This window comes from Meleagris gallopavo, chromosome 3 (genome assembly GCF_905368555.1).
Source record: "Meleagris gallopavo chromosome 3, MGAL_WU_HG_1.1, whole genome shotgun sequence".
In the NCBI taxonomy this organism is placed as follows: Eukaryota; Metazoa; Chordata; class Aves; order Galliformes; family Phasianidae; genus Meleagris; species Meleagris gallopavo.
In genome coordinates, this window is record NC_139406.1 from 2,424,263 (window position 1) to 2,445,382 (window position 21,120).

The following is a 21,120-nucleotide window of genomic DNA, read 5'->3' on the forward strand; positions in this document are numbered from 1 at the left end:
AAAGCATCCTAGGTCCAAGAGATATGTTCCCTTCATACGAGCCCAGAACATCTCCACCCTAGGTCTACTTCTTCTGGTCACGTTCGTTCACCAGGTGCTCCGTCAGCAATTCAAGCTGTGACCGAACAGTTCTACAGTGATGATGGGAAGGCAGGTGGCAATACAGAATAAATTATTGAGACAGAATATGAAGATTCTGTTTACACGTGGAGCAGAATGTACTTTCAAATATGGCGCTTTTTATCTTCAATAAATAACTGTGGTGAACTCCATCTTTGGCTGCTGTCCAGCACCATCACCCAATATTGTTTTATTCTTGAAAAAATATGTTCAGATTAAGCTTCAGTATGTATGTAGTGAACCACTTGAAGATGCAGCACAAATTTCCTTATAAAGCTTAGCAACTTACCTTTAACTCAGGCCACGTTATAATTTATCTTTATGCCAGGTTCTTCTCCTTTTCATGGCTTTGCAGAAGTCCAGAGAGATGACGTCTGCTGCACTTCCCCTGTCCACCAGTGCTGTCACTTCATTATAGAAGGCCTCCAGGTTGGTCAGGCAAGATCTGCCCTTGGTGAAGCCATGTTGGCTGTCCTGGCTCACCTCTTCATCTCCTATGTGCCTTAACATGGTACCCAGGAGGCTCTGCTCCATGATCTTCCCAGCTACAGTGGTGAGGCTCACTGGCCTGTAGTTCCCTAGATCATCCTTTTTCCCTTTCTTGAAAATAGAAGTAATATTTCCCTTTTTCAAGTCACTGGGAATTTCACCCAAGAGCTATGATTTGTCAAATATGATGAAGAGCAGCTCCGCAGCCATATCAGCCATCTCTTAGAACCCTAGGATGGATATCACTTGGCCCATGGACTTACTTATATATATATTCAGTTTCATGAGGAGGTCTTGGACTTGTTCCACTATTACCGTGAGACAGAATCCACTCCTCTCACCCTCACCTAGAGGTTCAGGATCCTGGCAGACATGGGGAGGAGCCTGACCACCAGTGAAGACTGAGGCAAAGCAATTATTGAACACCTCAGCTTTTTCCATGTCTGAGGAAGCCAATTCTCCGTCCTCATTTATCAGAGGGGGAACCTATTATCTTCTTGGTCTGTCTCCTCCTGCCTACGTACCTGTAGGACCCCTTTTTATTTTTCACATCCCTTGCCAAGTTCAGCTCCATCTTTGCCTTGGCTTTCCTGATGCTATCTCTGCACATGTGTACAATGTCCCTATATTCTTCACAGGCTCCACAACCCTGCTTCCACTTTCTGTACATTTCCCTCTTTCCTTTTTTCCCTCAGTTTAAGCTGCAGGTCCTTGCTCAGCCATGCCAGTCGCCCTCCTCCTCTGCTCCATTTCTTCTTCTGCTGGGGGATGGAGAGCTCTTGGGTGTCCTTAAAGAGCTGCTAGCTCTGTTCTGTTTCAAACCCTCAAAGACATTTTCCCAGGAGATCCCACCCAGCAATTCCTTGATCAGCTGGAAGTTTGCTTTCCTGAAGTTCAGGGTCCTGACTCTACTTTTTGCCAGGCGTGCATTCCCCAAGATGACTAACTCTACCAGGGCATGATCGCTGCAGCCCAGGCTGCCTCCAATCTTAACCCCTCTAATGCTCTCTGCACTGGTGAGCACCAGATCCAGTAGAGCTTCTCCACGGGACAGTCTGCCTAATACCTGAACCAGATAGTTATATCATCTGTCCTCTCAGTACATCCACCTTCATGTGGTGATGGGCTGTGTATTCCTAAAATGGTTGTGAACATCTGCCTGCTGAAGGCAGAGGTGTAATAATTTCAGGCTTGATATCCTTTTAGGTATGCAATGAGCCATGCCACTTCTTTCTTGTAGTATGGAGAGAGGAAAAAAATGAATACAAGTACAGGGTCTCTCATGATGGAATCACAGACGTTTTTTGAAACTGGATCATCATTGTGGTCCATTTCAACCCAGGCCATTCTATGTTGCCTATAACAAAGATGATGATGAAGAAGAGGGTGAAGGAGTGGGATTGTCTGTTCTCAATGAATGTACATGTCACCACTGCTCACAGCTACTCAGTGGGAAAACTTAATACATTCATCTGTTAAACAGATAGGTAAAAATGCTTTACAGAGAACTTAATTGAGATCTGTATTACTCAAAATTGAGCCTACCTGTTATTAACTTCACATTTTCCATTTTCTGACATTCTGGCCCAGCTTACTGAATTTAATCCCTATCTATACAAAACTTATGCAGAAATCTGGCTTTCTGTTCTCATGAAGTAAATTTGTAAAACAAAAGAGGCTATTATCAGAAGCACACCGGTATCCAGGATGTTATCAAGAGTCTTCCAATATTGGATACTTCTCTAAAATGTCATTTCATACGTTCCAGCAAGTATGTAACAACCTTGACTTTCTTCTTTAAAAGGACAGTTTCCAGCTCTCAAATGTCACAAGCCCAAAGGGCTGTCATACCAGGAGCCAAGGGCTAAACCTTGCAGTAGGTAAGCAGGAATCCACTCTACTGGAGTTTTTTGAGTGAGCCCAGGGTATGGGTAAGCTTTCTATCTATTATTTTTGTTTGTTTGTTTTTATCATCTGCTTTGCCTAACTCTGTTGTTTATTTTGTAATTATAACATCTTAATATTCATTGTTTATTCTGTATGTAAAAATGTACTTGGTATGAGTAGAATTATATGTATATATAGCTCTATAGACATCTGTAGCATGGAAAGTCTTATGAAAAATCTTTGGATGTTTAATAATCCTTTGAGAAAATCAGTGGCTGCTTTGATGAAGCTGCCTGCTGATTATACATTCTACAATAAATACCTGATGGTTTCATGGTTGATAACTGCAAAGACAACAAGTAGAAAATACATGAGCAGTGATGCAGCTAGCAATTTTGACATTAAAAAAAAAAAAAAAAAACAAGACAAAGAAGATTAACATCTTTCCAAAACAGAACTCCAGTTAATAAGTTTGTAGTTGGAATTCCCAAATGCTGATGGGCCCTTAGAGACAGGATTTTTCTTACAAGTGACATCTATACTGAAGACAATTCAGCATCTGTGGAAATTGCAGAGCAGTCTTTAATACAGATCTTGTCTCAGTGTCAGCAGCTGCAGTTTTTAAAAAATGATAGGGATATTCGTTCGTATGGCAGGCATAGAGACTGTACAGAAGCAAATAAGATAAATGTATGCAGGTTTTAGTTTATGTGTAAAATCTGGAACAATCAAGTTTTGCCCCTTTATGTATGTCTGTTACATTAATTTGCTCTAAAACTAAACTACATTTAGAAATCTTTCATAGATATTTCTCCCATGTTGGTCCAATAGCAGGTTTATGTGATGAGGCACATTGTGCTGTAGTATGAAGACCTGGTAGAATGCGAAAACCCCACCTCTTATCACTGAAGGCTTAGGGAAAGTTTGTGTTAAGGTAGGGACTGAATTTTCTGTATCTGAATTTGTCAGTCCTTGCACATTAGTTTAAGCTATTAAAAGGGAAAACCAATTTTTTTATACAGCAGTGCAAATCAGTACCACTCATTCTCCTGTTAAAATAGGAGTCATACCATTATAATTAGGGAGAAAAGGGGAAAAGGGTTTAGTAAGCAAAAAGTTATTTATTTATTCTTTGATTACTTTTGAGTTACAGTTGTAGTTTGAAATCATTTTATTCTTTAAATACATCTAGGCACCTATAGATACGAAGATAATAGTTATTTTTACACTATGTCCTAAATCACGTCCAGCTTTAATCCCAGATTTGAAAGGAGTCATATTGTGCACATCTAACCATGTGCCAGTGCTGTTTTTTTGCAACCAGTATCTTTTTATTTTTAATAGCAAGCACAAAATTTACAGAAATGAGGAGAAAAGATCAGAATTTTTCTGAATTCTTTTGTAAGCAGGCCCCAGAATGTTTGGTTTTTTAATTAATTTGCTATTAAGAAACCTAAGTTTCAGTGTTTGGGTGTGTTGTTGTTTATTGGTTGTTTTTGTTTATTTGGTTTGTTTGTTTGTTTTGTTATTTCCATGATTTGTTTTTACCAGCTCATTTGGTCCTTAAAACAGCTGTGGGCTTCCCAAGCAGAAGCCAGGAAAGCTTCTTACTTCATGGGCCAACAAAACCAAACACCAGCTGGGCTAGTTCCACGGCTGGCAGATCCATTGCAAATCCCATGCTGCTGTGAACCTGTGATTCCTCCTTTCAGGAGTCAGTGAACTTGAACACTTCATACATCAACCTGTTGTGCATTTTAGTAGGAAAACTGAAGATCTGTAAGGAAGTTGCCATGCAGACTGTTCGCTGCTACTAATTTTGTCAGGTAGTGTCTCACTCCAATTTATAGGAGGGAGGGAAGATTCTTTTAATATATGTATACCCAATGGCAACATTAAGGCACAATGGGTCAATTGTTAGCCTGACCAGCTTATTACAAATCCTACTCATTTAGGGAGATGGGAAAGGAAAGACGGGCAATAGGAACGATAGGAAATAAAAGCAAGGAGTCATTGTAGGAAGCAAGAGAGAAATAGTCAAATAGTTGCCACCACCAATTCCAGCACTGCTTGTAGTTCAGACATTGATCTTCAGTAGTGACAGGTTGTTTTTCAATTGACTTCAACTATGACAACAGTACAAACTTATTTATAAATCCAAAGTGGTTGAGTCAGCTCTCTTTGGAGTGGCAGCTTCTGTCTTTGGGACCTCAGCAAAAACTCCTTTGTTCCCACCTTCCAGGCCTTGCCAAGAGATAAGAGGGAGCAGGGAGGTGCCCACCTGCATCCTGTTTTTCACAGGACACAGTGATATCATTCCCCAATTCTCCCATACCAAGCTGGAGCTATTTGGTCACAGGCCAGATCTTCTGACAGTAAACACTCCTGAGCACTCTCTTCCGGAGGCAAACAGCTCCAAAGAAATGCTTTCAAATGTAAAATTGTCCACAAAGTGATGTTGTTTGCCACACAGCAACACCCATCTCTCATCTCCTAGATAAGTCAGACTCTTGTCACATGAAATGCCTCAGAAAGCAAGCACTGAGCCCAAAATGGAGACTAAAGATAGTCAGTTTTAGTCTTCTCTGAGGATGTGTTGGCAGAATTACCTTTTCAGACATCTTCAACGTGCTCAGTAAATAGCTTCTCCAAATCCCCATCTCCTTGTGAGGGTGTCACCTGTCCTTCTGTAAGACCAGAACCAAACTCTGAGCCAGTATTTTTTTTCTGGCTTTAAAAATTCAAATCTTAATGGTTATTAATCTTGCCATCATGTTGTAAGTGTCCCCAGCTATCTCTTCAAGATGAATTCATCTGGAGGTAGTGATTGTTACCTATTTGTTTTTTTTTCAATGTTTTAAGATAAATCTCAGTATTAATATACTGAGTGTATGATATTTACAAACTGTTGCAAAGGGCATCACCGAAACAGTTTCAATATGTTAACAATTTGCATTCCTAAGTCTTCTGAATATAACCGTTTGCCATTTTATGTGCAGGCCCCTGAACTACGATCACATCTCTTTCATACCTCCTTCATCTCCAGAATCTGAGTCCCTGTCTCTTTTAACAAACATTGCAGGCCATTGACAAGAGGTTTGTAGGGCTGGAATACTTGGTGGTGGCTGATGTCCACACTGCACACTTTAATGTTGTTTTATTTTAGACTTATCCTTGTTTGGGTTTGTGATTTTGCACATGCCTACTAGAATCTGAAGTTCTTAGGTGCTCTTCTGAAGACAATCTTCCTGTTTGGTGTTGCTCCAGCTCCCTATGAATCAAAAACATTTCAAGTGGAGACAGTTGAGGGACCTGATTAATTAAAAAAAAAAAGGCAGATTTGGATTCTTTCTGCCTTGTATCCCAAAAAGACAAGTCATAAAACCCATTATTTACAACTTGTTCACAATTGTGTATAGTCACAAATCTCATTCTGAGTGAGCTAAAACAACACAAACTATTTGATTGTACAGAGATAAGCAAAAATAATAGCAATATTAAATCTTAGATGACAGGATGAAATTTCTGATAAACTTCACGTGAAAAGAAATACTGAGACATTAATCTCATCATTAAAATGAGACAGTTTGGGGAGTGTCAACAAGATACACTTTCCTAAATTAAACTGAAATATCAGAAGTAATTTGAATTGCTAACCATAAAATCATAGAATCGCTTGAATTGAAAGGAGAACTTTAAAGGTCATCGATTTCAGTAGGGACATCAACAGATAACTAGCTCAGAGTTCTGTCCAGCCTGATGCTAAATGTCTCCAGGATCTGGGTATCTGCCATACTTCTGGGCAACCTGTTCCAGTGCTTCAATACCCTCATATCCAGACTAAATCTCCCCTCTTTTTGTTTGAACTCATTTCTCCTTGCCCTGTCACTACAGTCCTGCTGAAGATTCTGTCCCCTTCTTTCTAATAGCCCCACTTTAGATAATTGAAAAGTCACTAGTAAGTCTCCCTGGGTCTTTCTTTTCTTCAGGCTGAGCAGCCCCAGCTCTTTCAGCTGGTCTTTGTGGAAGAGGTGTTCCATCCTATGGACCATCTTTATGGCCCTCCTCTGGACGTGCTTCAACTGGTCCATGTCTCTCTTTACTGAGGACTCCATATCTGGATTTGGTACTCCAGGTGACATTTCACCAACACAGAGTAGAGGAACAGGATCACCTCCCTTGACTTTCTTGCCATGTTTCTTCTGATGCAGCCCAGGATGTGGTTGGCTTTTTGGTCTGTGAGGGTGCATTGCTGGCTCATGTCCAGCTTGCATCCACCAGTATCTCCCTATCTCTTCTGGCAGGGCTGTGTTCAATCCTTTCATCCCCCAGCTTTTATTGATAGTGAGAGTTGCCATGACCCAAGGACAAAACCTTGAGTTTGGATGTGTTGAACCTCATGATGTTCTCCTGGCCCCACTGCCTGAACCTGTTTACGTTTCTCTGAATAGCATCCTGTCCCTCAGGTGTGTCAGCCATACCACACAGCTGGATGGCACCCATAAACTTTCTGACGGCGCACTTAGTCTCACTGTTGATGTCATTGATGAGGGTCTTAAAGAGCATCAATCCCAGTACTGACCCCTGAAGGACACCACTCATCACTATCTCCATCCAGACATTGAGCCATTGACCACTACTCACTGGGTACAATCTCGCAACCAGTTTCTCATCCATCAAACACTCCACCCACCAAATCTTATTCTTTCTAATTTGGAGAGAAGGATGTTATGGAGAACTATGGCAAAAGTCTTACTGAGGTCCAGATAGATGACATCAGTGGCTCTTCCCTTGTCCATTGGCAGTTAACCATCATAGAAGGCCATTAGGTTTGTCAGGCAGGACTTGACCTTGGTGAAGCCATGCAGGTAGTCTTCATATCACCTCCTTCTCTTCCATGTGCCTTTGTGTAATTTCCAGGAGGATACTTCCATGAGCCAGGAGGAAATGCTCCATGATCTTCCCCGGCACAGACATGAGACCGACAGGCCAGTAGTTCCCTGGGTCTTCCTTTTTCCCTTTCTTAAGAATGGGTGCAACATTTCCTTTTATCCAGCCACCAGGGACTTCACCTGACTACCATGACTTTTCAAATGTCATTGAAAATGGCTTGGTGAGTACATCAGCTAATTCTCTCAGGACTCCTGAATGCATCTCATTGAGATTTATGGATGTTCAGGTTCCTCAGGTGGTTGCAATCCTGATATTCACTTACAGTAGGAGGGACATTGCTTCACCAGTCTCCACCTTCCATACTGTCTGCTCAAGGGCTGTGTGAATAGCAGTCCCCAGTGAAGACTGAGGTAAAAAAATGTTGCTGAGTACCTCAACCTTTTCCTTGTTCACTCTTACCAGCCTGCTTGTATTGCTTACTAAGGGGGATATGCCCTCTTGGGTTTTCCTTTTCTGATTTACATACCTGTAGAAGTCTTTCTTGTTCTTTGCACCCCTATCCAAGCCCAGTTCCAGTTGAGCCTTGGCCTTCCTGTTCGCAACCATACACAGTCTGTCAGCATCCCTATACTCTTCCCGGGTACCTGTCCCTGCTTCCTTTGCCTGTGCATTTTCTACTTGCTTTTCTGTTTGACCAGCCTGTGCCTGTTCACCATGCTAGTCACAGAATCACAGAATTGTAGGGGTTGGAAGGGACCTCTAGAGATCATCGAGACCAACCCCCTGTCAAAGCAGGTTCCCTACACCAGGTCGCACAGGTAGGCGTCCAGGCGAGACTTGAATATCTCCAGAGAAGGAGACTCCACAACCTCCCTGGGCAGCCTGTTCCAGTGCTCCATCACCCTCACCATGAAGAAGTTCTTACGCACATTGGTGCGAAACTTCCTATGCTGCAGTTTCTGGCTGTTTCCCCTCATCCTGTCTCCACGTACCACTGAAAAGAGACTGGCCTCACCACTATGGCCGCCACACCTCAGATATTTATAAACCTGGATCAGGTCCCCTCTCGGTCTTCTTTTCTCAAGGCTAAACAGACCCAGTTCACTCAGCCTTTCTTCATAGGGGAGATGCTCCAGGCCCTTCACCATCTTTGTGGCCCTCCACTGGACTCTTTCCAAGAGATCCCTGTCTTTTTTGTACTGGGGAGCCCAGAACTGGACACAGTACTCCAGATGAGGCCTTACCAGGGCAGAATAGAGGGGGAGGATCACCTCCCTCGACCTGCTGGACACGCTCTTCTTAATGCACCCCAGAATGCCATTGGCCTTTTTGGCCACCAGGGCACACTGCTGGCTCATGGCCAACCTGTCGTCCACCAGGACGCCCAGGTCCCTCTCTGCAGAGCTCCTATCCAGCAGCTCATCCCCCAGCCAGTATTGGTGCATGCAATTATTCCTCCCTAGGTGTAAGACCCTACACTTGCTTTTGTTGAACCTCATCCGGTTTCTTACTGCCCAGCTCTCCAGCCTGTCCAGGTCTCGCTGAATGGCAGCACAGCCTTCAGGCGTGTCAGCCAATCCTCCCAACTTCATATCATCAGCAAACTTGCTGAGGGTGGCCACTATCCCCTCATCAAGGTCATTGATGAAGATGTTGAACAAGACCGGACCCAGCACAGACCCCTGGGGGACACCACTGGTTACAGGTCTCCAGCCAGACTCTGCACCACCAACGACGACCCTCTCTGCGCTCTGCCAGTCAGCCAGTTCTCAACCCACCTCACTGTCCACTCGTCTATCCCACACTTCCTCAGCTTTGTTATAAGGATGTCGTGGGAGACAGTATCAAAGGCCTTTCTAAAATCAAGGGAGACTACATCTACCGCTCTTCCCCCATCCACCCAGCACATGACAGCATCATAGAAGGCCACCAAGTTGGTCGAGCACGACCTCTCCTTGGTGAACCCATGCTGACTACTCCTGATAACCTCCTTTTCTCCCAGTTGTCTGGAGATGGTATCCAGCACAAGCTGTTCCATCACCTTTCCAGGGACAGAGGTGAGGCTGACAGGCCTATAATTACCCGGATCTTCCTTCTTGCCCTTTTTGAAGACCAGAGTGACATTGGCTATCCTCCAGTCTTCAGGGACCTCCCCTGTTATCAAGACCTCTCAAAAATGATGGAGAGCGGTTCGGCAATGACCTCCGCCAGCTCTCTCAGCACACGTGGATGCACCCCATCAGGTCCCATGGACTTGTGGACCTTAGTACTGCCTAGGCACTCACGCACATCCTCTTTCCTGACTAAAGGGAAGTCTCCCATTCCCCAGACCCTCTCACTAACCTCCAGGGTGTGGGAAACCTGAGGGAGAGTCTCTCACCTTCCTTTCATGACTTGCTTCACCCAGGGATGGAAAGCTTTTGTGCTCTGAGAACAGCTTCCTTAATGGTCTGCCAGCTCTGCTGTACTCCCTTTTCCTTGAGGACAGATTATCAGGGGATTTGTTGATTAACTCCCCGAAGAGCTAGTATTTCCTAAAATTTAGCATCCTTATTTTATTCTTTGTATGTCCTGTATTCCTCAGGAGTGTGAATTCCACTGTAAGGTGTTTGCTGCAGCCCAGGCAGCCTCGAATCCCACTGTGACTGATCAGTTCACTTGTGGTGAACAAAAGGTGCAGTACTACAGTCCCCTGGTGGGGAAATACCATACTGTAAAATAGAACATTTCAGCACTGAATGAAAGAACATGGTAGCCAACTTATTTGTCACTACACATTCTATAGCATAACCAGAATAACTTACTGATCTAAATATTCTTCCACTAACCGACCATGTAAAATTTGGTGCTTTTCAGCCACTACAAATGCGCACTGATTATCTGCACAAGTGCTTCTCAAGTAGCTAAAAAAAGTTCTGAAACTATTTAATATATTTTAAATGACAGGGGTTTTTTTCTTAATTTTACTGTGGACTTGTGTTTTGCTAGGGCTGTACAAAATTAGGAAGAGATTTTGTATCATTACATTCCAGAAGAAATCTGGAATGCCTATTTTGTAGTTTGTCAACAAAAATACACCATAAATGGTGTGTATGAATACATACCTCATTTCAAAACCGAGGGAATTTTTTATAAACTCTTTTGTTTATTTCTTGGCTGTATTGAATAATCTACATTCCCCTTTCATTTAGTTACTGTCTGAAACCGAGCATAAATAAAACAAACAATACTACTCGACAAAACATGCTTTGGCTCCAGAGATGCTGTTAACACACGAAGCTTTTTTGTTGGATTTCATCCTGCTACCATTCAGCTCTGTAGCCAGAATGAATGGGATTAACTATATGTGCAGCCTTCCTAATAGGTCATGTGGGAATTGTTGGCTATTAATGAGAGTTTGGTGTTAGCAAGAAAGCTGTCTTTTGAAAGGCTATATATAAACTGCTATAGTGACTGTCAGCTGCCACACAACCATGTTTGCTTTTTATCTAGAAGTTGAAGTGATCTTTCTGGTGAACCATAGTCAGTTTTTCTCTACATTTTGTCTCAAGTCCTGCTTCTCAAGAAGTAAATTCTGAGTCTTCTGTAAGTGGAGCAGAGCAGAGCTGTTGGAGATGAGGGAAGGAACTGAAACCCAGATCAGATAAACTTTTCTGAAGAGCATTCTACCCTGATCTCTTCCTTTGCAAGAGGTGTTGTTGACTAGCAGCCAGCTTGCCCTTACTCCAGAAAGATTCCTCTGCAAATTCTTTGTAGGTGTGTGAGTGTCTGCACATTGGCTGCTTAGTTTAAGACAGAATTATTAATTGTTGCACATTTAAGTGTCTCAAGTTACTCACTCAAATGATTTTTTTTCTCCCAGATATTGGAACTTAGTGTCTCAATTTAAGATTGCAATAAATTCTGGCAAGTTTTAAACTTGTACTTGTCTGAAGTTATTATCCAGAAGAAGCTTTAAACAAATGAATCTTTTTCTGCTGATTTTCAGTGCTGTCATTTTGTGCAGTTCTTACAAAGATTAGTTCTGGTTTAGATATCTATTCATTAAAACAAAATAAAAACACTGAAATACAGTATTCAAGGAGAAAAGTTGTAATTCAAAACTTGCTTTTTTATCAAACACTTTCAGATCACATAGAGCTAAATAGCACTGCAGGCATGTTTGAATATCTCCTTCATATAGGGACAAAAGTTTCCTTTTGTAACATTTAGTATCCTCTTTCAGTGCTGAATCTGCAGCTACAGACACAAGGCTGTAGTTTTAGAAATTTGGATCGCCTCAGCTTGCTGAGAAGTGATGAAAGGAAATGAACTCTGTGACTTGTTTTCAGAGAAGTATGGGTTGATGTACATGCTTTTATTTTAAAAAGAGTAAAAATTCTTACTGTCATGGTCTTGAGTCAGACTTCTTTTTTCTGATGTTGACAGGGACATGGAGAAACGCACAGATAAATACATTTATACACCCCCACACATTGTTCTTTTTATATAATGAGGATGACTGTTTATTCAGCTAAATACAGTAATTCTCAATCCACATATACTCATTTGAAATTTTACAAAAATGCTCATAAGCATTCAGGAAGCTGAGAAAATGTATAGAGATGGATGTATTGTGTTTCATCCATTTACACGTTTGATAATTTAAATTGAGGAGGTGAATATATCGTGTTAGAGGATCCAAAATCCTGCCCCCAGAGAATACCAAGTATGTGCTGATGGAAATTTGATTGCTCCTTCCCAGCCCCAAGTTTCCAGACACTAGCTAATTCTTTTGAAACTAGTCAAAAATACAATTTCAGGTTCCTTTTTGTACGTCAGGTAGGCCTCAGAGGTTGTTTGGAAGACCATACCTTTTTCTATTAGCAGGAAAGCCTTTTTCTTTTTGCAAGCTTCCATTGTATTGTTGCTGATAATATTTTGGGTAAGCAATAGGAGTTTCCCTTCTGAAATCTTAGATGATTTGAATGTAATTCTCTCCTAGTGCTGTATCAAAGGCATTCCACTTGGTAGAAAGGAAGCAATAAGGAAATCACGTGAATACATTTCAAGAGGAAGGCATAACCAGAGAAGATTCTAAATAAGGGAAAACTAGTACTGAGGAGTAAAGCACCTAATTCCTTGATTATGTATTATGCAATGGGAGACATCAATTTGTAGTTCTCCTGAAGTTTATTAGTACTTTAAGTAGCTAGAAATTAATTTAGTAGCTTTTTTTATCAAGGATTTGTCCAGATGTTTTTGCTCTCACTCTTTTGTTTCTTTTTAATATATATTTTTGCCACTCGTTTTACAGCAAAGTGTCATTCTTTTGACAGTTATTTTGTTATATCAGTGTTTTCCTTCCTCTGCTTCCTCTGCTTCCTTTCCTTACTTTGTATTTAATATAACCTTACATGTTTTATAGTGATCCCTTGTTTCATACGTGCAAATTCTATTTTATTCCCAAATAGTGAATAAGAAGGAATGTCATACTAAGGCTGAGTGTGCTGTCTGCATGTTGTTAATTTTAAGCATTCATATGGGGAATCCACATAGATCAAAGGATGGCAAAAAGTAAATGCCACATGGATATTTTGCTCTTTTCTAATCTGCTAACCACTATAATTTCTTCTTCCTTTTAGTAGTATTTTAAACATTGCTATGTTATGCTGCTGCATATACTCTTTGGGCATATTCTCTGAGAATTACAACTCTGGTGACAAATGGAGTGCTGGAAAGACACGTTCTGCTTGCAGAATTCTTGTGACGAAAGACTCCAGAGTGATTGTATTTGTGTATGGTGAGATTTCACTCCCAAAGATTTAGCAGTTGGGTTTTCTGCTTTTAATGATTTCAGTGTACTTGTGAATTCTGTATTCTGAGGACCCATTTTGTCACTGATGACATTGGTGCATGCAGTTCCCACTGAAATGCAAGGGACTGAAGCTCTGTCTGTTACTTAAAGGCTGCACAAATATACGTCACACCCAGATGCAATTCAGAAAGGAAGTGAGAGTTCAGCGTACTACTATGTTGTTTCCCCACCACCTGGTGGGGAAAGGATTTTTGTGTAAACAGTAAGTGTCTGTCTGACTACATAGCTATAGAAGAAAATGGAGAAACGTTGTAAAAAGAGGTTGGGGGATAGATGAATGGCCAGCTCTTCCTGACCTGAAAAACAAGTTCTATAATTTCACAGGTGTGGGGAGAAGTAGTTACTGTATTTTAAGTTAACTACTACACTTTTCTTATTTTCCTTGGTGTTAGGGTAGGTAGTCCAGGTAGAAGAAATTATCTGGACTCTTCCCTTGTAGAAACGCACAAAATAAAATGAGCAGTGAGACTAAAGGTGTTATAAGCTAGTGGATGGTGAGAAAGATCATGTTGTTATTTATGAACTTAGGAATAACAAAATATTAGTTCCCTTCCTTAGTAAAGACCTCTTCAGATCAAGAATTTAACAGGAATGTTGCATAATAATTATACAGGCATAGTGGAATTTTCAGCAGCTTGTCTACTTTTCCCTGTTATCTGCAGTCTGTTGTACTCTGTACACTCATAAATGGATACAGAGAAAACAATTCTGATGTTTTTCACGGCATCACTAAAAATGCTAATTATGCCTGTAATGATGGGCCTGCTGAGGATAAGGCATCAATTGCACAAGCTCAAGGATAAAATGTCACATCATGACATGTTAAGGCTTGTTTAAATTTAGAGAAAGACTGGACAATCAGGCAGAGAAATCAGGGAAAGGTGACTGGAGACCTGCATGGATGAGCAAAACGCTCATGGAAAAACACAAATGGCAGAAGAAAGTTTATGGTATGTGGAAAAAGGATCTGGCACTTGGAAGAAATGTAGGAATATTGTCAAGGTATTTGGGGATGCCACAAGGAAGGCCCCCTTAGAATTAAATCTGGTGGGAGAGATCAAGGACAAAAAGAAGAGCCTCTTAATGCATTTTACAAGCAAAATGAAGGCTAGGGAAAATGTGGGTCTACTGCTGAATGAGGTGGGTGCACTGGTAATGGAGGATGCTGAAAAGGAAAAGTTAATCAACACCTTCTTTGCGTCAGTCATTACTGCTAAGACTGGACCTTAGGAGTCCCAGACCTTGGAGGTAAAAGAGAGTCTGGATAAAGGAAGACTTTGCCTTGGTAGAGGAGGATCTCTTTAGAAATTGTCTAGACAAACTCAACACACAAAAATCCCCAAAGGGGTGCTCCCACAAGTGAGAGGGAATTGACAGAAGTGATTGCCATACTACTCTCTATCATTTTTGAAAGGTTGTGGAGAATGGGAAGTGCTTGAGATCGGGAGGAAAGCCAGTGTCACTCAAAAGAGGATGAGAAGGAGAAACCAGAAACTACAGGACAGTCAGCCTCCCCTCCATCCTTGGGAAGATGATGAACAACATATTCTGGATGCTGTCTCTAAGAAAGTGGAGCTTTCTTGTTGTTCCCCTGGCATCGGTACTGGATCCAGTCTTGTTCAACATCTTCATCAGTGAACTGGATGAAGGGATTGAATGCACCCCAGCAAGTCTGCTAATAATATAATACTGAGAGGGAGTATCTTGATACACCAGAAGGTTGTGCTGCGTTCAATGAGATCTGGACAGTCTGGGAAGCTGGGTGCAGAGGAACAACCTTATGAGGTCCAACAAGACTATATCCACCTGGGGAGTAATAACCGCATGCATCAATACAAGTTATGGGCTTATGTGCTAGAAAGGAGCTCTACAGAGAAGGATGTAGGTGTCCTGGTAGACAAAAGGTCAAACATGAGTCATCAGTGTGCCTTTGTGGCCAAGAAGGCTAATGTTATCCTGTGGTGCACTAAAAAGAGAGGTTGCCAGCCTGTCAAGGGAGATTTTTCTCCCCCTGTTCTGCCCTGGTAAGTCCCCATCTGAAGTACTGTGTACAGTTCTGGGCCCTCCAGTTCAAGAAAGACAGGGAACTTCAAGAGATTTTACAAGTTGATTAGGGGCCTGGAGCATCTCTTTTATGAGGGAAGATTGAAAGACTAGGGACTGTTCAGCCTGGAGAAGAGAAGACTGAGAGGGAATCTTATCAGTACTTACAAGTATCTCAAGGGTGCGTGTTAAGACAATGGGAACAGGTGCATTTTGGTCATTGCCAGTAACAGGACAAGGGACAATGGACACAAACTGGAACATATGAAGTTTCATATGAACATGAGGAAAAAAAAATTCTTTACTTGGGCATGTCAGAGCACAGAACAGGCCACTCAGGGAGGTTGTGGAGTTTCCTTCTCTGGAGATATACAAAACTCACCTGAACGTTTTCCTGTACAACCTACTATAGATGGTTTTCAGAGGTTATATCAGAGAATCATAGAATGGCTTAGATAGAAGGGACCTTGAATATAATTTTGTTCCAACTCCCCTGCTGTGGGCAGGGTTGCCAGCCACTAAATCAGGCTGTACAGGGGTTAGCCAGGGATTCAGCCCAGTCTTGAATGGCTCCAGGGATGGGACATCCACAACTTTTCTGGGCAACCTATTCCAGTTCTCAACACTCTCTGAGTAAAGAATTTCTACCTAATGTCTAACATAAACTTTCCCTCTTTTAATTGAAAGCCATTCCCCCTTGTCCTGTTACTATCAGACTGTGTTAAAAGTCAGTCTCTCCCCTGCTTACAAGCTTCCCTCAAATATTGGAAGGTCACAATGAGGTCTCCTCAAAAGCTTCTCTTCCTGGAGCTAAACAATCCCAGCTCCCTCAACCTTTCTTTATAAGAGAGCCTTCTGATCATCCTCATAGCCTTCTCTGAACCTGCTCCAGCAACTCTCTTTCTTGTGCGGGACCCCAGGCCTGGATGGAGTATTCCAAATGAGGCCTAATAAGGGCAGAGTAGTGGGAGACAATCCTCTGCTTTTCCTTACTGGCCACCTGTCTTTTGATGTAGCTCAGGATTCTGTTAGCCTTTTGGGCTGCAAGTGAACACTGTTGGCACAAGTCCAGCTGCCAGTAGCCCCAAGTCCTTCTCTGCAGGGCTTCTTGCAATGAGTTCTTTTCCCGATCTGTACAATATCTGGGATTGCCTCAATGCAAGCAGCACCTTGCACTTGGCCTTGACAAATCTCATTAGACTCTTGTGGGCTTACATTTCAAGTTCCCTCTGGATGGCATCCCTTCCTTATACTGTATCAACTGCACCACTCAGCTTAGTGTCATCGGCAAACTTGCTGAGGGTGCACTTGATCACACTGTCTAAGTCACTGATAAAGTTGTTGAACTGAATAAACCAGAATAAACCCTTAGGGATACTACTCATTACCAGCCTCCATCCGGACATAGATGCATGGACCCTCTGGTTGCAACCATTCAACTAATTCTTTATTTGATATTCTTTACCTGATAGTCTACCCTTCAAATCCATATCCCTGCAATTTAGTGATAAGGATCTAGTGAAGAACATTGTCAAAGGCTTGCACTAGTCCAGACATCAGTTGCCTTTGCTCTCTCCACCAATGACATCACTCCATCATAGACACCTTCCAGATTGGTCACTTCCTTCCAACCCCTGTGATTCTGTAATTCTTGGTTATTGGATTTTTCTCTACATTTGCTCTATACTTTTCGCTAGTTTATGGTAGGCTGAAAAAAATGTTGTGGAATTCCGCTTGTGTTACTACTCAAGTTTCAGTAGAATAAGCATCTCCTTAGGGTCTTACTACTTCTTGACCTACTCCACCAGAGTAGGTCAAGAATAAATTTATGGCATCTGTCAGTCTTTAAGATATGTCTTTGAAAAGACAGTAAACCTCCAAAACTCTCTTTTAAAGTAGCTTTTGTCTTTCCAACTATCTTATTTGCTTGATAAAACGTTTTCATCCCTTCTTTTTCATGCCTGCTAGCAGTATCTATGCTGCTGACAATCTTACATGTTTTCAGTGTCCTGACTGCAGGTCTGGACACTGCATTTTTTCACCTCTGATTGCTTTTTTTCTTGTCAGTAATATGGGCCTGATAGAAGACTGGATGTAGGTAGTTGTCTTACTCATGATAAAGCAGGTGTTGGGCAAATGGGATGCATTTAATGTGCTCAATTAATGCAAATCAACATTGATCTTACACGTGAAGTTCACTCAGGAGGATCTTACTAGGCCTGTGAATGTGTAAATCTCCTGGATCATCAGTTCTTTGTGGGTAATTTGTACATTAGGCATACAGTAACAAACACTTAAATGTATAGCCTTGGGGTATAGTAAATCTGTTCGTTTTAGCAGCACTTACCTCCACAGGGATTTCTTTTAATACTCATGTCATAAATAGGAAGCAGATGTGTTCATTAATTGGTTCTATTAATGATTATTTGTTTGCTGCCTGGGATTTTATTCTTTGTAGTATCATTCTACAAAGTGCTGGTCTTGGAGGATAGGATAAGTGGTTCTCCACATAGCAAAGAACTGATTTACTTAAGTCCGTCCATTTTGGTACAGGAGCACTATCCACATTAGACAGTAAAGTTCAACAGGATCGAGTCACAACATTTTAAAGTACTGTCTCAAATTACAGTAAATTTCCTAGGTTTTCAAAGTGCCTTTACAGTCATTGAAATGATACAAAACAGCTTTTAGACTATGCTGTTTTCAGTGGAACTGAACATATTTCTGTTTTCAAAAGCAACAAAAAGTTTTATTGTCTCAGATAATGTGCTGTGAATAGAATTTATATAATAGCAACTTGGCACTTTTTTAATACAACCCTTTGGGAACCCCTTTTGGCTGTATTTATCGTGCTCAGAATCTCAGCTTAAAAGCTTTCATTATTGTTAAATCAAACTCTTACACAACTAATGATTAATGGAATTATTTCTAGAACCTTGGTTTTACGTTATTGCCAGTCATTATATTTGATTTTGAACATAAACGTTCTCAGCTTGATTTCATCCTTGTTCCTTTCCTCCTCTGTTAGTGACGGAACTAATTTCCACCCTTTGATTATTTTATCTCCATACCTTTTTACCTTTTTCTGCACCCAGCTGATAATGTACCACAACAGTTGTAGTTTTCGCCATTTCCATAGGTAACACAATGACATCTGTGTTTTTCTTTTTGCTGCTGTTGTTTTCAAGTGTATGCTGCCCCTTATGTAGTAGTCATTGAAAAAAAGATGATGGAAACAGGTTTTTTTCAACAGGTCTTTTTATCAAAAGATAAAGGAAAGCTATCTAGATCTTTCTAGATAGTGAATGAGGTGTCTTGCAGCAGTTGGGTAGATCTTAAGAAATCCCATTTCCCAAATGTTTATTATATTATCCCAAATGTTACAACGAGAATGGGTGAAAGAATACCACTTGTAACTCACATTTTATTTAAATTATTCACTGAATTTATTTTTACTGGACAAACTATTGTGGCAGCCTGAAAATTAGAGTAAAATTGTTTTGTCCTCTAATCTTGTAACTGGTTCCTTTTCCTTCCCCATTATCCCCTTCACCTCTCTTAGTCCTTCAGCATTTCCAAAATCTTCTCATAGATATCTTCATTTGTATTTTTTAAAGCTTCAGTATGACTTCTTCTCCAGCATCCTCTTAAGCCATGAGAGTTCTTCCCTGTCCACTTCTAGCCTGCGAGCTTCCAGGCTTTTCCCCTTCAGATCCTTTCAGAATGCACTACTGAAGGTCAATTCCCTTTCTCTCCTTCACTGTGTTTTCTTGCTTGGTTTCTATTTTAGAATATACATACACTGTAATACATTTCATCAAGTTGATCTAGAAAGCACTTGGAGAAGTCAATTCTCTGGACTTTCATGAGCACGAATAGCCACCATCTGACAACTTTTATCTGGATTTTGTTCATGAGCTTACAAACTTTTGATCAATTATTTGAGTGTCTTACTGCCTCTGATACGGTATGATAAGATACGTGAGTTTGTGGCAATCAATTCTTCTACTGAATTCTTTGCTTCTATTAATTTGATTTGTGAGATATAACAGAGAGCAACGCCTGTAACTTTAGGTCTTTCGTCACCAAGTGCTGGAGTAAAGGAGTGTTCAATCATTACTATTTAAATGCTTTATTATAAGACATGAAACTGAAAAGGGAAACTTCAACTTACATGGATGAAGAATTCTCAAAAATATCTTCTGACATTTTTTTCTTATTGCTGAACTTAGAAATTGATTTTATTTCCTAGCATGACAGACAAAAGAATGAAGAAAATAATGCTACCAATAGGTCAATTTTCAAAGCTAACTGAATGGGATAAAAATCAATGCAGTATATTATTTGCCATTATTTTATCACCAGTAACATTCAAACGTAGTAATATTTGATCCTTATGTTAAAATGTGAAAATATTTCAGTTACCTTTTTCAGAGGAAAAAAAAACAACAAAAAAACTCTTTGGGAGGACAGATATGTAGACAGATTTGGGTTTTCTTTTTCTTTTTTCTCAATTTTGGAGAACTGAGTTCTGCACAAACTGAACAGTTTTGTACTTTTTATGCAGTATATAATTGTTCCATTAATTGCAGCAATTTAAATAGAACAAATTAATGCTTGCATTTGCAAATTACAAGCTGTGAACCTCCTTTCCCCCAGCAAATAGCATTTCCATCTTATGTGGTTGAAAGATGTGTACTTGAGACTTGAGGATAAGCTTGAGTGCCAAATTTCCTGTGTGACAGACTTGTAGAACTTGGTCTTTAGAGACTTCCTGCATTGGCTATTAATCTTTTTTGGGGAAAAAAAATGAGAACATCGTCTGTTTTGTTTGGCTGTTTTTTTCCCCAGTGATCATTTCGGTTTTCTGTCTGTACTTTACCCAATAAAATAAGGTCTCTTACTGATTTTTTTTAAAAAGAAAAGGCTTACAATCTAGCCTGTGTAATAACAGTAAACCAATACCCAAGCCATGGGTTTGGCTTAACAGATGAGAGGTTTTTTAAAAAAATAATTTTAATATTTTAATTCCTGCTTACCTACTGCAAGGTTTAGCCCTTGGCTCCTGGTATGACAGCCCTTTGGGCTTGTGACATTTGAGAGCTGGAAACTGTCCTTTTAAAGAAGAAAGTCAAGGTTGTTACATACTTGCTGGAACGTATGAAATGACATTTTAGAGAAGTATCCAATATTGGAAGACTCTTGATAACATCCTGGATACCGGTGTGCTTCTGATAATAGCCTCTTTTGTTTTACAAATTTACTTCATGAGAACAGAAAGCCAGATTTCTGCATAAGTTTTGTATAGATAGGGATTAAATTCAGTAAGCTGGGCCAGAATGTCAGAAAATGGAAAATGTGAAGTTAATAACAGGTAGGCTCAATTTTGAGTAATACAGATCTCAATTAAGTTCTCTGTAAAGCATTTTTACCTATCTGTTTAACAGATGAATGTATTAAGTTTTCCCACTGAGTAGCTGTGAGCAGTGGTGACATGTACATTCATTGAGAACAGACAATCCCACTCCTTCACCCTCTTCTTCATCATCATCTTTGTTATAGGCAACATAGAATGGCCTGGGTTGAAATGGACCACAATGATGATCTAGTTTCAAAAAACGTCTGTGATTCCATCATGAGAGACCCTGTACTTGTATTCATTTTTTTCCTCTCTCCATACTACAAGAAAGAAGTGGCATGGCACATTGCATACCTAAAAGGATATCAAGCCTGAAATTATTACACCTCTGCCTTCAGCAGGCAGATGTTCACAACCATTTTAGGAATACACAGCCCATCACCACATGAAGGTGGATGTACTGAGAGGATAG

General features: G+C 40.7%; 1 protein-coding gene across 24 annotated transcripts in view; it reads left to right on the forward strand.

The window, feature by feature from the left end:
* The window catches only part of TPK1 (thiamin pyrophosphokinase 1), a 269,647-nt gene that overhangs the window by 145,077 nt on the left and 103,450 nt on the right, over positions 1-21,120 (forward strand). The window contains exon 7 of one of the 24 annotated variants that reach the window (XM_085220030.1): positions 2,414-3,200. The exons of the other annotated variants lie outside the window; for them this stretch is intronic. Within the exon in view, the coding sequence (XP_085076156.1) occupies positions 2,414-2,527 (114 nt within the window). The 3' untranslated portion in view covers positions 2,528-3,200. Of the gene's footprint in view, positions 1-2,413; positions 3,201-21,120 lie in introns of those variants that run through there. 24 annotated transcript variants of the gene reach the window in all.